Source organism: Salpingoeca rosetta (assembly GCF_000188695.1).
Source record: "Salpingoeca rosetta unplaced genomic scaffold supercont1.13, whole genome shotgun sequence".
NCBI classification, from domain to species: Eukaryota; class Choanoflagellata; order Craspedida; family Salpingoecidae; genus Salpingoeca; species Salpingoeca rosetta.
The window spans coordinates 1,400,251-1,415,207 of NW_004754921.1; the positions used below are offsets into that span (position 1 = coordinate 1,400,251).

The 14,957-nt window shown below is 55.1% G+C and overlaps 5 protein-coding genes across 5 annotated transcripts in view; 3 read left to right on the forward strand and 2 right to left on the reverse strand.

Annotated features, from left to right (window-relative positions):
- Positions 1-1,530, reverse strand: part of PTSG_05730 (uncharacterized protein) — a gene marked incomplete at its 3' end in the record, with an annotated part of 12,362 nt that extends 10,832 nt beyond the window's left edge. The window contains exons 1-5 of the mRNA XM_004993541.1: positions 1,188-1,530; positions 839-940; positions 674-706; positions 484-561; positions 145-258 (exon numbers count right to left, since the gene is read on the reverse strand). Coding sequence (XP_004993598.1) covers positions 145-258; positions 484-561; positions 674-706; positions 839-940; positions 1,188-1,388 — 528 coding nt within the window. The 5' untranslated portion in view covers positions 1,389-1,530. The remainder of the gene's footprint in view (positions 1-144; positions 259-483; positions 562-673; positions 707-838; positions 941-1,187) is intronic.
- Positions 1,531-1,537: 7 nt separating this feature from the next.
- On the forward strand, positions 1,538-4,004 carry PTSG_05731 (uncharacterized protein). The gene is made up of 7 exons (XM_004993542.1): positions 1,538-1,594; positions 1,852-1,972; positions 2,118-2,218; positions 2,499-2,728; positions 2,972-3,078; positions 3,338-3,392; positions 3,685-4,004. Exons 1-7 carry the CDS (start codon positions 1,585-1,587, stop codon positions 3,754-3,756), a joined length of 696 nt encoding a protein of 231 aa, XP_004993599.1. The 5' UTR covers positions 1,538-1,584; the 3' UTR covers positions 3,757-4,004.
- Positions 3,911-5,858, reverse strand: PTSG_05732 (uncharacterized protein). The gene is made up of 4 exons (XM_004993543.1): positions 5,625-5,858; positions 5,167-5,359; positions 4,868-4,981; positions 3,911-4,534 (listed from the first exon to the last, which is right to left on the reverse strand). Exons 1-4 carry the CDS (start codon positions 5,751-5,753, stop codon positions 4,296-4,298), a joined length of 675 nt encoding a protein of 224 aa, XP_004993600.1. The 5' UTR covers positions 5,754-5,858; the 3' UTR covers positions 3,911-4,295.
- Positions 5,859-6,104: 246 nt separating this feature from the next.
- On the forward strand, positions 6,105-8,544 carry PTSG_05733 (uncharacterized protein). Its single transcript, XM_004993544.1, has 4 exons — positions 6,105-6,267; positions 6,690-7,065; positions 7,372-7,762; positions 8,105-8,544. Exons 2-4 carry the CDS (start codon positions 6,815-6,817, stop codon positions 8,450-8,452), a joined length of 990 nt encoding a protein of 329 aa, XP_004993601.1. The 5' UTR covers positions 6,105-6,267; positions 6,690-6,814; the 3' UTR covers positions 8,453-8,544.
- Positions 8,545-9,033: 489 nt separating this feature from the next.
- Positions 9,034-14,957, forward strand: part of PTSG_05734 (uncharacterized protein) — a 7,042-nt gene continuing 1,118 nt past the window's right edge. The window contains exons 1-16 of the mRNA XM_004993545.1: positions 9,034-9,421; positions 9,823-9,996; positions 10,300-10,419; positions 10,729-10,862; positions 11,098-11,197; positions 11,471-11,709; positions 11,887-11,943; positions 12,280-12,381; positions 12,570-12,672; positions 12,902-13,072; positions 13,355-13,510; positions 13,718-13,785; positions 13,941-14,002; positions 14,230-14,371; positions 14,520-14,566; positions 14,708-14,780. Of these exons, the coding sequence (XP_004993602.1) occupies positions 9,100-9,421; positions 9,823-9,996; positions 10,300-10,419; positions 10,729-10,862; positions 11,098-11,197; positions 11,471-11,709; positions 11,887-11,943; positions 12,280-12,381; positions 12,570-12,672; positions 12,902-13,072; positions 13,355-13,510; positions 13,718-13,785; positions 13,941-14,002; positions 14,230-14,371; positions 14,520-14,566; positions 14,708-14,780 (2,070 nt within the window). The 5' untranslated portion in view covers positions 9,034-9,099. The remainder of the gene's footprint in view (positions 9,422-9,822; positions 9,997-10,299; positions 10,420-10,728; positions 10,863-11,097; positions 11,198-11,470; positions 11,710-11,886; positions 11,944-12,279; positions 12,382-12,569; positions 12,673-12,901; positions 13,073-13,354; positions 13,511-13,717; positions 13,786-13,940; positions 14,003-14,229; positions 14,372-14,519; positions 14,567-14,707; positions 14,781-14,957) is intronic.

Below are 14,957 nucleotides of genomic sequence, written 5' to 3' on the forward strand. Positions count from 1 at the left end.
CATCATCATCATCATCATCATCATCATCATCATCATCATCATCATCATTACCCTCACCCTCATCATCATCATCATCATCATCATCATCATCATCATCATCATCATCATCATCATCATCATCATCATCATCATCATCATCATCACCTGTGTCTGGAAGACGCGGACCTGCTCCTGCTGCTCCTCCAGCTGGTTGGCGAGCGCCTGTCTCTCTGCCTGCGCCTCAGCCAATCGCTGCTTGTACTTCTCAACCCGTTTCACCTGTCGCCACCACCACAACAGCAGCACGCATCGCCCCATCCATGGCCCCGTGAAGGCGGTGATGAACCAATTTGGGCAAGAAGCACCGATACTGACATCACACAACAACGACACGCAGCTCTGCAATGTAATGTGTAATGCGCAAACGCACACACACACACACACATGTGCGTGCAAACACAAGTACACGTGCACATGGCCATCGCACGCAACGCACACACACACCTGCTTCTGGTACGCCTCTGCGGTGATGGCTCCCGGTGCAGCGGCCTTGTTGGAACCCGGCAGGCTCGTGTCAGAGCCCTGATACGTACGACGTGGGGGTGAGTGCGTGAAAGGACGGAAATGTGAATGTTGAAGCAAGGATAAGTGCTTGTGCTTGTCGTGTGAGTGGTTGATTCAACACCACATGTACCTGCTTCGGGAGGTCCTTTGGCTTGGTCGCATCCTGCAGGCAATCAAGCAAATGTGGTGAGAGTCGCATCCAGATATTTTGCTTTCACGTACACACACACACACACACACACACGAGACGGTAGTCAGTCATAGATACGCACTGCACGACGATGGTTGTGTGTACCTTCACGGCGCCCTCCATGCGCTTCTTCAAGGAGGAGAACATGCCGCCGGCCTTCTTTGGCTTGGGCGTCTTGTCAGTGGCACTGGCATCGCTGGTATCGGCCTATCGTCACACGAGCACGAGCAGGGCTCAGGGTGAGCGACAAAAGCCGGGCATTTGGGTGTTCTTGTTGAAGTATCACTCCCATGCATTCCAGCCACAAAACGCACGCACACATGCACGCACACACGCACACACACATGCACGCACACACGCACACACGCACAGGGACGCACGCACACACACACACAACCCACACGCTGGCAAACGTGTTTGCACACACCCCACATGCATGTGCTGTCACGCTTGCCTTGTTGGCTGAGGATGAAGATGCGGGTTCAGTGTCAGCGGTTGCGGGATCGGTGGTGGTTTGCGGTTGCTTTCCGTTTCCGGCCGGTTGCGCTTCCTTCTGCTTCGTGTCAGTGGCACCTGTGCTCGCGGAGGACTCTGTCTTTTCCTCCTCCTCCGCAGCCGTGCGTTCAATCACCTTCTTCTTCAGCCCAGCAAACATCGTCGTCGCTGGTGCTGGCTGTTGTGTTTGTGTTGTTGGTGTTGGTGTTGGTGTGCTGTGTTGTGCTGTGTTGGTTGTGCCGGCTTCTGCTGTGTATGTGGAGGTGAGACAACGGCCTAAAAATAGGACAGTGGTTGCTGCATTTGCGACGTGAGACTGAGGCGAACGACAACCACCACGACCACGCCAACACAAGATGACAACAGGCAAGCAAGAGATGTGCGAGAGAGCTTGCGCTTGTCTTTGGTAGCTAGCCGTGTTGACGGGCCTGAATGAGGCTTGATCTCGACTGCAGGGCTCGCGTTCTCACGCGTCTGCGGGTGGCATGCATGCATGCATGCTTGCTTGCTTGCTAGCTTGCTTGTGTGGTTCTCTTTCTTGTCTTTGATCTATGTCGCTCACCTGTGTGTGTGTGTGTGTGTGACTTCTTTTGCTGTTTGTGGGTTGTTTGTCAATCCCTCAGCGCACCGCCCCACATGGACACCCGCCCAGGGTGGCAAGGGCAAGTACGACTCCAGCCTCGGCCTAATCTCCCAGCAGACATCTGTTCGCGATGCACCGGCACACACCAAGCTCAAATTCAGGTGTGTGCGTGCGTGCGTGTGCGTGTGTGCGTGTGTGCGTGCGTGTGTGGGTGTGTGCGCGTGTGTGTATGCGGTCACAGGCGCATTGCTTGATGCTGCGCACGACAAACAAGTACATTCCTCTTTCATTCGTGCTCTGTCGCAGGCACGATGTTGAGACCAAGGACGAGGAGGAGATGAAGCGCGAGCTTGAGCAGCGCGAGGCCAAGCACTTTGACGACATTCGCAAGGAAGAGGAGAAGCGGGGTACGTGTCGATGGTGTGTGCGTGTGTATGTGTGTTGTGTGTGTTGTGTGTTGTGTGTGTGTGTGTGTGTCTTGTGTGTGTATGTGTGTGTCTTGTGTGTGCGTGCGCCCTTGTGTGCACTTGTTTGTGTGCGCTTGGCGTGTGTACGCTTGTGTTTGTGAGCGCGCCGGCTTGCGTGCTGTCTGACGCCTCTGGCTCGCCTTGCCGGCTTGCCTAGCTACCACGCTCCTCCCTTGCCTGTCTTTCATCTCACCGTGCGTGTACGCGTTGGGCCGTGCAGCGGGCATCACCGCCATCACGGGCGCGGCGGACGAGGCAAAGACATCGAGGCCGTCAAAGCTGCTGGCCATCACCACGGACGAGGCAGACGAAGACCTGCCCGAGGATGACGAGAGTGCGGACGAGAGCGACAGCGACAGTGATAGCGACGATGATGACGATGACACGGCGCAGCTTCTTGCTGAGCTGGAGAAGATCAAGAAGGAGCGCGCAGCGGAGCAAGCACGCAAGGTGTGTGTGTGTGTGTGTGTGTGTGTGTGTGTGTGTGTGTGTGTGTGTGTGTGTGTGTGTGTGTGTGTGTGTGTGTGTGCTCTGGAGTGCTTTCTTGAGCGGGTTGTTCTTGCACTACGCATCTTGCTGTCTCCTGCTCACCCATAGATACACACACACACACATCCGCACGTACACACGCACACACACACACACACACACACACACACACAATCAACCCCTCCTCCTTCCACCTGTTGTCAGGAGGAGCTGAAGGCTGAGGAGGAGTCTCGGGTGCGGCTTGCGAGCATCGTCAAAGGCAACCCCCTCCTCAACGACGGGCAGTCCGGCGACTTCACCGTCAAGCGCAGGTGCCGCGTTGTGTTGTGTGGTGGTGTGTGTGTCGGTGTGTGTGTGTGTGTGTGTGTGTGTGTGTGTGTGTGTGTGTGTGTGTGTGTGTGTGTGTGTGTCGGTGTATGTGTGTGTGTGTGTGTCGGTGTATGTGTGTATGTGTGTGTGTGTGTGCGTGTGTGTGTGTGCTCCCAACTCCTCGCCCATTTTCCTTTTCGCTCACGTGCTCATTCTACCACCACCGTTTCCTCTGTTCATCTGTGCACGTGTGCGCGGCAGGTGGGATGAGGACACCGTCTTCAAGAACTGCGCACGAGGCGAGAAGCAAAGCAAGGTGTGTGTGTGTGTGTGTGTGTGAGTACGTAGGTGAGAGAATGACTTCTCTCTCTCTCTCTCTCTCTCTCTCTCTCTCTCTCTCTCTCTCGTGTGTATGTGTGTGCTTGCGTGTGTGTTCCTCTCTGCCTCACGCCCGCCCCTGCTCTTCTTCTTGTGCTGCAACTGTGTGCCTCCTGAACATGTGTACATGTATCGCCCCGTTTGCACGATTGTATCGCTCACATGCCACCACCACCACCACCACCACCACCACCATCATCATCATCACCACCACCGCTGGCGACGTGCAGAAGCCGCGCTACATCAACGACACTCTTCGCTCCGAGTCGCACATGAAGTTTATGGAGCGGTACATCAAGTGATGATGCGTTGACTTGGTGTGCTGTGTGTTTGTCATGTTGTTGTGCATGTGCATGTGCGTGTGTGTGTCAATGTGCATGCTTATCCTTGTGAATTGTTCCTCAGTGCGTGGTCCCTCCCCCTGTCTTGATTCATGTGCTGTAGCTGTCACGTGTCTCCTTATTCCCTCTTCATTTCTCGACGTGTTGTGGTGCCTGGCGATCGGTCTATTCACCAAAACCAAAACAAACAATACACGACCTGGTTGACATGCGATATGCTCACACGTGCACTGAACGTGGACACACACGCGCGTATCGGAGAATGCACACGCATGAACACACATTCACACACACACACACACACACGCTCACATGCGAGACCCTCGAGTGCGGGGCATGAAAAGCAACGTGAACTCATGCAACAGGGTGCCGGTAATAACAGGAGGCGATAACTGATGAAAGGAGGGATTGAAATCAAGTCGTGCACACACACACACACACACACACACACACACACACACACACACACACACACACACACACACACACACACACATTGTTCAGGGCTCATCGCTTGGCTCAGGAACGGGGTCGGTGAGCTCATAAGACTTGTAGCACTTCATGTTGTTCTCGGGAAACTTGGACATGCCGCACGCGCCCTTATCGAGGTACTGTGCATCGCGTACGCCGACGTCGTGCAGCAGCTGTGTGCAGAACTTGGCGCGGCGAGATGTGCGGCACCCGGTCACCACCGGTTTTGTTGCAGACAGAAGCTTCTCCAGCCCTTCCGAGTGCGCACCTGAAGGTGATGTCGTGATGATGGTGGTGGTTGAGGTAGTTGTAGCGATGGAGGGAGATGAGGGAGATGAGGCGTGTGAGGACCTGACCATCATCCTCATCTTCAAGCACATGCGAACACACAGACACACAAACACACAAGCATACACATACACACAGACACATGACACACATACACACACACACAAACATACACACACCGCACATATACACACGCATACACAAGAACACGACTCACACACACTCACACACACACACACACACACACAAACATACACACACACACACAAACACACACACACACACACACAAACATACACACACAAACACACACCTTGGTTGAGCTGTCGGAGGAGCTCGTGCAAGGGGATGTGCACGGCATAGCTGAGCATGCCAAAGTTGTCGACTTCATCTTGCCGGCGAACGTCCAGGAACACAAGGTTGTCCCCTGTGCGATGGTTGGATGTGGATGGAGCGTTGGGGAGGGTGGTGTTTGAGCGTTGGGGTTAGCGTGGGGGGGGGGTCGCAGACGCATGCAAGGACTTGAAAGTTGAAATCGAACAAAGCTGAGCACAGGCATCGCTCACATGCACACCCAAACACACACATGCACACAGGCACAAATGTGCGTACGTTCGGTCATGACGGTTTGGCAGTCCTTTGACTTGAGCTGGAAGGAGTCGCTGGCTGCAGGTTCTGTGTTGACGTTGAAGAAGACGACGGCGCGATCGGACTTGAACTCTGGCGCGTCGCTGCTATCATACACAACGACGGCGCAGCCATCTTCCGCAACGAGGTCGTCCAAGTACTCGTCGGGCTTGACCACCTGTATGTCCAGAACGCATGCGTCACAGCGTGAGATCGTGGGTGAGTGAGTGAATGAACGTGTGGGTGAAAGACTTGGTATTAAGGCATGAAAGGTACGCTGTCGTGCAGCTGTGTGATCGTGCAGCTGTGTGATCGTGTCGCTCTTCCCCAGCCCACACACAAACTCACACACAAACTCACTCACACACAAACTCACTCACTCACAAACTCACTCACTCACTCACACACACACACACACTCACTCACACACCAACGCAGCGCACCTTTGTGTTGTATTCTTCGACGGCGGGGATGGCCTTCTCCTGCGACGCGCGGAAGTCCACGACGACGTGTGGCACGGGATCGTTGGAGATCAACGAGTGGAACGACTCGTACGTGAGGGACAGCGGCATGGCGTGCTTTGTGTGCGAGAGAGAGAGAGAAGGGGGGAAGAGGGCTTGAGAGACTTTTGGTGGTTGAGACTAGTGGATGGCTGCTGTGGATGGGTGCTGTGGATGGGTGCTGTGGATGAATGCTGTGGATGGGTGCTGTGGATGGGTGCTGTGGATGAATGGTTGCTTGCTTCGTTCGTGTGTGTGTCTCCACCATCCCAGCCACCGCGCTGTCTTACTTTCTTGCTGCTACGGCGCAGAACGCAACGGACCGAACGCAACAACGCAACCTGCCTCGAACACACCCTAACTAATTTATGCAAATATTTTAATTCTGGTGCCATGTCAGCAAATTTTAGTGTCCCGGCAAGTACGCAACGCAACACGACAACGACCAGAAACTGGACACTCGACACCCTCGCTTGTCCCGGTCTGCCGCTCACGGACCTGCTCGTTTGAAGAAGGTTGCGAATAAACACCGCACAGGTGTGACACGGTGACGTTCTGGCCTGTTGTCTTCTTCGCGATCTCCTGGGTGCGTATGTCTGTGTGTGTGCGAACATGTCATGTGTTGCTCGAAGTACCCCATATCGCGGCCTCGTTGGAGCACTGACCACGCGCCACACACTGCGTTGTTGTGGCGTTGTGGCCATGCTGCTTCTCGAAGGCGAATTTGGCACAACCTGCGATCGGTTGATGCAAACGCAAAGCAGACTTGCGCACAGCATTGGGTTGTTGATTGTGACTTCGCTACCCCCCCCCCCTTGTTCTGTGTTGGTGGTGGTCGTGGGTGTGTTCTTTGTTCTTCTTCTGTGGGCGAGTTCGCTCGGTTTTGTTTCCCAAGCCATGCGCTTCTTGCTTTCCCGCTTCATCTTGCTTGTTTGCCTTGACAAAACCCCGCGTGCTCACTTTTCCTGTTTCCACCACCACCACACCTGCGACGACGACGTGCCTCAGATCCTTCAAGCTGTCCTTTTCTCTCCTCTCCTTCGCGCCCTCCACCAAACCAAACCAAATCAACACCTCCCCCCCCCGGTCCGCTTCTCTCTTTCTTTTTTCCACCCATACACGCAAAGGCAAGCATGGCGTCCGTGGACTTCCCAGAGGTGCCCATCCCCGTGCTGGACATCAGCCCGTTCTTCTCCGAGTCGGCAAGCGCGGAGGAGAAGCAGAAGGTTGCCCACGACTTTGACCAGGCCTTCCGCAAGTACGGCTTCGCCTGCATCAGCGGCCACGGCGTCGACATGGACATTGTCAACCGCGTGGAGCAGGAGGCCCGCAACTTCTTCTCCCAGCCAGCACAGGAGAAGACCAAGTTCAACTGCTCAAAGAAGTACGCACACCCGCATCATCCTCTTGCTGGTTTTTCATTTTGGCCTGCGTTGCGTCCTGTGCCAAAACACGCTCTTCTCTCGCCCATGTGGCAATCATGGCTTGGCTCTGCTTTCCGTTCTCCACGCTCGGTTTCGCGCTTGTGCTCCTTCTCCTCCTCTCACCAATGCCTGCACCGCACGACGTGCATACACGTACGCGCACTCACTCACACTCACTCACTCACTCACTCACTCCCGACACACACTTATCGTCCCACCTCCGTTCTCTCTACCTCCCACCCCCCCCCCTTTGCTTCCTTTGACAGCTACGGCAATGGCGGGTACACTGGGCTCAAGTCCGAGACGGTGAGCGTCAACGGCGTGTCTGACCACGTGGAGAGCGTCGAGTTCCGCGGCAACGGCAACGAGATGGTTGTGCCCTGCGAGGGCTGGAACCAGGACTTTATGGACGCCGTCAAGGCCTACTGGGGCCAGGTGGAGGGCCTGAGCATGCGCATCCTCAAGGTGGCTGCCGCCGCGCTGGAGGTTCCCGAGAACTTCTTTGACGAGTTCTACAACCCGATCCAGATGGACCTGCGCCTGGCCAACTACCCCTGCGTCAAGGACCGGGTTGAGATTCCGGATGCCACCATGGGCTACGGCGCGCACACAGACTACACGGGCTTCACCGTCCTCAAGGCAGACTACGAAGTCCAGGTGTGTGTCTGTGTGTGTGTGTGTGTGTACGTGTTTACGTGTGTAGTGCGTGTGTTTGTGCGTGTGTACGTGTGTAGTGCGTGTGTTTGTGTGTGTGTGTGTTTGTGTGTGTGTGTTTGTGTGTGTACGTGTGTACGCGTTTGCATGTGTCTGTGTTTACGTGCTAAAGGTGCGTACGTTCGTGCGTCAAATGTACGTGCGTTTGCACACGCACTACGCGGCACAGTACCCTCCCAAAAAACAAAAACAAACAAAACAAAAAACACCTAACTTACCTTCTCCCCTGCACCCCATCCCCCATCCCCCCATCCCCCTTTGCTTTCAACCCACCCACCAACACAGGGCCTGCAAGTGCTGCTGCCTGGCGAGACGACATGGAAGACGGTGATCCCACCAGAGGGCACGTTCATCATCAACTCGGGCGACCTCATTGGCATCTGGACCAACGACCGCTGGCCCTCGGTCGTCCACCGCGTGCTCCCTTGCGGGCCCCTCCCCGATGGCCGCTGCAAGGACCGCCTCTCCCTCGTCTCCTTCACGGGGCCAAACTACGCCTCCCAGATTGAGTGCGTGCCCACGTGTGTTGGCGAAGGCGCCCGCTACAAGCCCGTCAACGCCGGCGAGCATTTCCAGCAGCGCCTTGTTGCCGGCCGCTACAAGGGCGACGACAAGGATGGCAATGCCAAGTGAGCTGCATGAGCAGCGAGGCATGGCATGAGCCACCAACGGCGCCCGCATTCACCTCATCACCAAGTTTGTGTGTGTGTGTGTGTGTGTGTGTGTGTGTGTGTGTGTGTGTGTGTGTGTGTGTGTGTCAACAGTGTGCTTCAATGGCACGTCTATCATTCATGTTTTGTGAGAAAGTTGATAACTGTGCTGCAACTGCAATTACATCGACCGCAACCCCGCTCCTAATGAACCCATGTCTGACACAACAGCTCTTTTTTAGTCTTTCCCTTTTTCTTTTATCACCTTGCTGTTTCGTGTTGTTTTTGGCTTTGTTTCGGTTCTTTTCAATGTCGTGTAAATGTATGTGTGGGTGTGTGCGCTTCGCACACCGTAGCAATGGAAATGGATTGATCCATGGATGGGCTGCTGAAAGCAATGTGTGGGTGAGACATGATGATGATGATGACGATGATGACAACGCGACAGTGGGCTTTCAGTGGGCGTTCTGTTAGCGTGTTCTTCTTTCAAGGCAGCGCACTTTGCTTGCTGTCCTTGCGTCCACGCCTTTTGTTTATGTCTTCAATTCATTTTCCAAAACCAAAACACCACAAACGAACAAAGAAGGAAAAGGCACAACAAGCAGCAAGGAGCAAGCACAGGAGCAAGTCATGCTTGCAGCTCCAAGCGCCGCAGCTGCTGCTGCGGCAGTGCTGATGGTGGTGCTGGTGAGCACCCTGGGCACCCTTGTTGTCGCCCAAAGCACAAGCACAACAACCACAACGGGTTCGCCAGCAGCACCAGGCTGCGCATACACGGAGTGGTCCCCTTTTGGCGCATGCGCTGTGCAAAGCGATGAGTGTGTCCGTGTCCGCGTTCGATCCGTTTTGGCCGCGACAAACACGCCCGCCACCACAACAAACGCAACAAGCACCGCTGCCCCATGCACGAACACCAACCACGTGGAGTCCTGCGACCCACAGAGCTGTGCAGGTGCGTACAAGATCGTGACGGCTGACCGTGTTTGTTGGAGGGGGGCAGGGATCATGGTGTGTGTGTGTGTGTGTGTGTATGTGTGTGAGTGTGTGTGTGTGTGTGTGTGTGTGCGTGTGCGTGTGCGTGTGTGTGTGTGTGTGTGTGTGTGTGTGTGTGTGTGTGCGTGTGCGTGTGCGTGTGTTGGGGGTTTGCGGCCTTGTGCGCTGCCAGCCCACTGCTTTGGCGCATCCTTGTGCTCGAGTACTTGTTGACATTCATGCGCGCGCGTGTGTGTGTGTGTGCTTGCGGTACCACGAAGCAGACGCCCTGTCAATTGTCCTTGTTTTGACTTGCTGCTGATGCTTCATGTTGCTTGATGCTGTCTGGCTCACCTCTCCTCCACCCTGCAACACCAACAGAGGAGTGGTGCAGCCTTGGCGAGTGGTCGGAATGGTCCCCGTGCAGCGTGTCTTGCGGCGACGGCGGCATGCAATTCCGGTCCCGCCGCATCAACACCATCCCAAACGTTACATGCCCTCACCTCCAAGGAGAAGAGCTGCAGCAGACCCAGCCATGCCCTGTGATCGAGTGCCGTAAGTTGTACGACCTTGCGTCCTTGTTTCTGCATGCGTCCGTGTTGCTGTTTGTGTGTCTCTGTATGTCTGCGTCTCTGTGTGTGTGCATCTGTGCATCTGTGTGTGTGCATCTGTGTGTGTGCATCTGTGTGTGTGCATCTGTGTGTGTGCGTCTGTGTGTGTCTGCATGCGTGTGTGTGCATCTGTGTCTCTCCCTCTGTGTGTGTACCTGCGAAAAGCTCTTCTCTTCATGTGTGTAACCGTGAACGCGCGTGTCCTTGCCCAATGGCCTCACACGTCTGTGTTCCTGTTCGCCATCAGCCACGCCGGAGGTGGTTGCCGAGAACGGCGACCTGTACCTGACGGTGCCCGACGGAAACGCAGTCTACTTCAAAGAGGGCGATATCGTCACCTCCCTCGACACCCTTCGTGATGAAATCGGTGTGTGTGTGTATGCGTGTATTGTGTGTATTGTGTGTGCCTCTCTGTGTGTGCGTGTGGTGTGTCTGTGTCTGTGTGCGTGTGGTGTGTCTGTGTCTGTGTGCCTGCATGTGTGTGTGTGCGTGTATTGTGCCTGCATGTGTGTGTGCGTGTATTGTGTCTGTGTGTGTGTGTGTGTGCAATGAGTGCCTGCCTGACAGCCGTGCCGTCACAATCCGAAAGCACTGGCACTCACAACCCACTCATCCTCCTTCTTCTGCACCTCTTTCCCTCGGCCTTTAACCTCTTCATCCCCCCTTCCTACCCCAGCGATGGCAGTGGATGAGCTTGGGGATCACCAGTCTGGGCAGCTTGATCTGGTTCGACAGTTTGCTGCAGACGAAATTGGACTCCTTCGCACAGCAATCAACGACAAAGCAGCTCAGACACTCCGTACTGCAAAGGTACCGATCTGTGCGTGGTGTATGGTGTGTGGTGTGTGTATGTGTCTGTGTGTTTGTGTCGTGTCTGTGTGCATATGTGTGTCGTGTCTGTGTGTTTTGTGTGCATATGTGTCTGCGCGCGTGTGTGTCGTGTGTGTCGCCTGTACCATCTGTGACGTGGTCACCTGCCCTTAACCCTTTTCCTTCCAAAGTCACATCGTCTTTCACCATGTCTCTGCTTTGCATGTGGATGCAGGCGTACACTGACGTGGCTGCTGCTGATTTGGAGTTCAACATCACCGCTGCAGCCGAGCGACTGGATGGACGCATTGACACTGTTCAGGGCCGCTTCCTGCGTACGTTGAGAGAGAGAGTGTGTGTGTGTGTCTGTGTGTGTGTGTGTGTCTCTCTGTGTGTGTGTGTGTCTGTTGTCTGTGTCTGTGTCTTTGTTATGCGTGCGTGTGCATGTGATGCAGGTGTGCTTTGCCATTCAGCTTGCTTGCTGCCACGTATTCTTTGCTGCTCATCCACATCACCACTAACACGTTCAATGCAATCACACTCGCACACTCGCACACACACACATACACAATCGCACACGATGTAAACACACAACTGCACGGTTGTAGGGGAGCTGGCGCTGCTGGAAGACCTTGTTGCACACAATCTGACTGTGATTGACGACAAGCACGGCGACGGCCACGAGAGCCAGGCCGCCCTCATCACGGACCTGCTTGCTGATCTGGCAGATGTACAGGAGGACGTGGCGTCGCTCGTGATGTCAAAGGCTGACGCTGCCGATGTGCAATCCGAGCACGCAAGCATTCGCCAAGAACTCAATGCCGCCGTCGGCACCCTCAACAACAGGGTGTGTGTGTGTGTGTGTGTGTGTGTGTGTGTGTGTGTGTGTGTGTGTGTGTGTGTGTGTGTGTGTGGATGGTTGGGTGGATGAAAGCATCCGAGTTAACCAGCCAACCGACTTGTGTTGATTCACGCCGCTTCCTTGGTCGTGTGCCCATCAATGATTCTGTTGACACTGTTACAGATTGACGCCATCATGACTGGTCTCCTCCCATCCACCATCGCGAAGCCGACAGCAGCGGTGCGCAGTCGCTTTCTCCTCTTGCTCACACGTCCTGTGCTGTGGCATGCTTTTCAAGGGTTCACACATTGGCTCGCGCATGCCACACTCCACTGTCGAAACCATGACCTCCACGCATGTCGCATGTAGTATCATCTTCAACACACACACACACACACACACACACACACACACACACACACACACACACACACACACATACCACGCACCACATGCATCCTACGCGTGATGCATTACGCACAACTCACCCAACACCACCACCACCAACACCACTGCGCATCGACACCAACACCACTCACTCACACCACCACCAACACCACGCATCACCAACACCAGGCCACGCGCTCCGCCGTGACCATCACGTGGCAGGCGCCGCCATCTGCGCTGCCCATTATCGGCTACACCATCTTCTACACCGTAGCTGATGGCGATGAACAGGTACGTGATGTCGTTGGAGCAGTGGTGTTGCGGTCCTGCTTTGATTTGCTTTGAGCGTTGTGTTTTCCGCGTTTGCTTGTCATTGACAGTGCCGGCTTGCTTGACCTTGCCTGCTGCGGCTCGTTGTGCCCCACACCTCCAAGGCACCTCTGCCGTCATGCTCACCCCGCATGTGTTTGCGTGTGCAGGAGGCGGAGGTGCCAGGTGACACGACCACCTTTGAGCTGACCAACCTCGAATCGGGGCAGTCGTGTACACTCGCCGTCGCCGCCACAAACGGCCTCGGTGCAGGTGGGAGCCAGCAGTGGTGGTGATGTGGTGGCTGCGATTGATGTGACATGTGCATAGTTGTGTAGAGTGGGTCGACTGTGACGTGGTTGAAGTGACATGACAGCATGTGGTCTGAGCGGTGAGTCTCCTCTTTTGTCTCGTCTCCTCTTACCGTACCCCAAAACCTCCCCTCACCACCACCTTGCGTCTCTCGGTTACCAACTACACTTCCCGTGTGTACGTGCAACAGCACCTCAGCGCAGCACTGCTGTGACTGTGGCGACGAGCGGGCTGGTGGCGGCTCGTCGCTACCACTGCCAGCCAGGGGCGTGGGAGGTGACATCAAGCCCCTCCATCAAGACAGCGTGCAGCGTGCAGATTCCAATCTCCGAGCCAACCATCATCCACGCCACATTCACAGGTTTGTTGTGCAAGTGGCTCACGCGAATCGGGCCTGTGGTTCAGCTGGCCATTTGCTGCTGCCATGCACACAGTTTTACATCATTGCCTGATCCCCTGCGACGGCACACGCTCACCCGCTGCAGTTCCCCTCACTCACTCACTCACTCACTCACTCACTCACTCACTCACTCACTCACTCACTCACTCACTCATTCACTCATTCACTCATCATCATCATCATCATCATCATCATCATCATCATCATCATCATCATCATCATCATCATCATCATCATCATCAGGCCATGCCATCTGCGGGAGCGCGTGGATATACGGTGCCATCTCCGTCAACGGCGACATTCCAACGCCCGGCTCGCACCAGTCAGAGGCGCCCGCACACACGTACACGCGCACGTGGGAAACGTTTGGCACAGATCGCGTTGTCGCCGTCGACTCGGGTGCGCTTCATGCGTGTGTGTGTGTGTGTGTGTGTGTGTGTGTGTGTGTGTGTGTGTGTGTGTGTGTGTGTGTGTGTGTGTGTGTGTGTGTGTGTGTGTACACGCGCTCCCTCGCTCGCTCGCGCCTTTCGACTGTTTTTCACTTACACCCATCTCCGTTCGCACCCTCCTCCTTCTCATCATTCTAACCGCCCTCCATTACAACAGGCACGGCAACGGTGGAGCTGCGGCTTCGCTTCGGCAGCTCCTCCTGCCAGTTTAACGGCGGCTCAATGGTGAGGAACGCCCATTTCGATGAACACATGCACGTGTGCATGCCTTTGCCTTGCGGTCATTCGCAACCTCATACACGGTCGCGTACATTGCATGCACATTCGCACGTTCGCACATTCGCGTACGCACACACACGCACGCACGCGCGCGCTTGCAGCACGTGGTAGCCATCACTGGGCGGCAGGCCGGTGAAGATGAAGCATTCGCCTGCGCACCCAGGTATGACACACACGCACGCGCACACACACACACACACACATAAATGGCGGCTGCATGCCCTGTAGTTGCTGCCGCTTAATGCTGTTGCTTGTGTCACGCCACCCCGTTTACAACACTGCCAAACACATGCGTGTCTGCGCGCGTGTACTTACAGCGGCAATTCGTTTGCTCCTCTTCTGTGTTCATGGCCACACCCCCTTCTCCACTCTTCGTGCTGCCGCCTACAGTGTTTGGGGCACCAGCACAGGCACGCAGCAGTATGATTTCAAGCCGTGTACAACCGCCATCCACGCGCCTTTCTCCAGCTCCCTCTTCTCCTTCTTCACGGGCCACGTCGTTACCAGCGGCGCCGTTTATGGTGCAGTAGAGGTGCGTATAGTGTGTGTGTGTATGTGTATAGTGTGTGTATGTGTGTGTGTAGGTGTGTGTGTAGGTATATATATGTGTGTGTCTGTGTCTGTGCGCTGGCATATGTTGCGTGTTCGCCAAAGCTGACCTTGCATCGTCGTGCCACCAGGTTGATAACACGCCACGCGGCCCCGATATTGGCACTCAACGCTATGCGTACGTTACCGACAACTATCAGTGTGTGTGTGTGTGTGTGTGTGTGTTTATTCAAAGCCTGTCCCTCAGAGAACGCTCGCTGACAGTCGTCTTGCTTTGCTCACGTGTGGGGTGGATGTATTATTCGGCTCTGCTGTTCAGTCCCGCCCACTCGTACACGTCTGGGAGCGACTGGAACACGTTCCGCGCATTCCGAACAGAGAACATCGACGCGGTGCGCTCATGTTCCTGTGTGTGTTTGGGTGTGGCGTGTTTGGGATATTACGGACATTTGGATTACTCTGGTTTGGCTGGGGGCGCTTTTTCCTAGTATCTTCTCCCCTATGATTTACCATTCTTTGTGCCTTGGATTCACATTTAGTTTCCATGATTGGCACTTTTTCCTATCTTC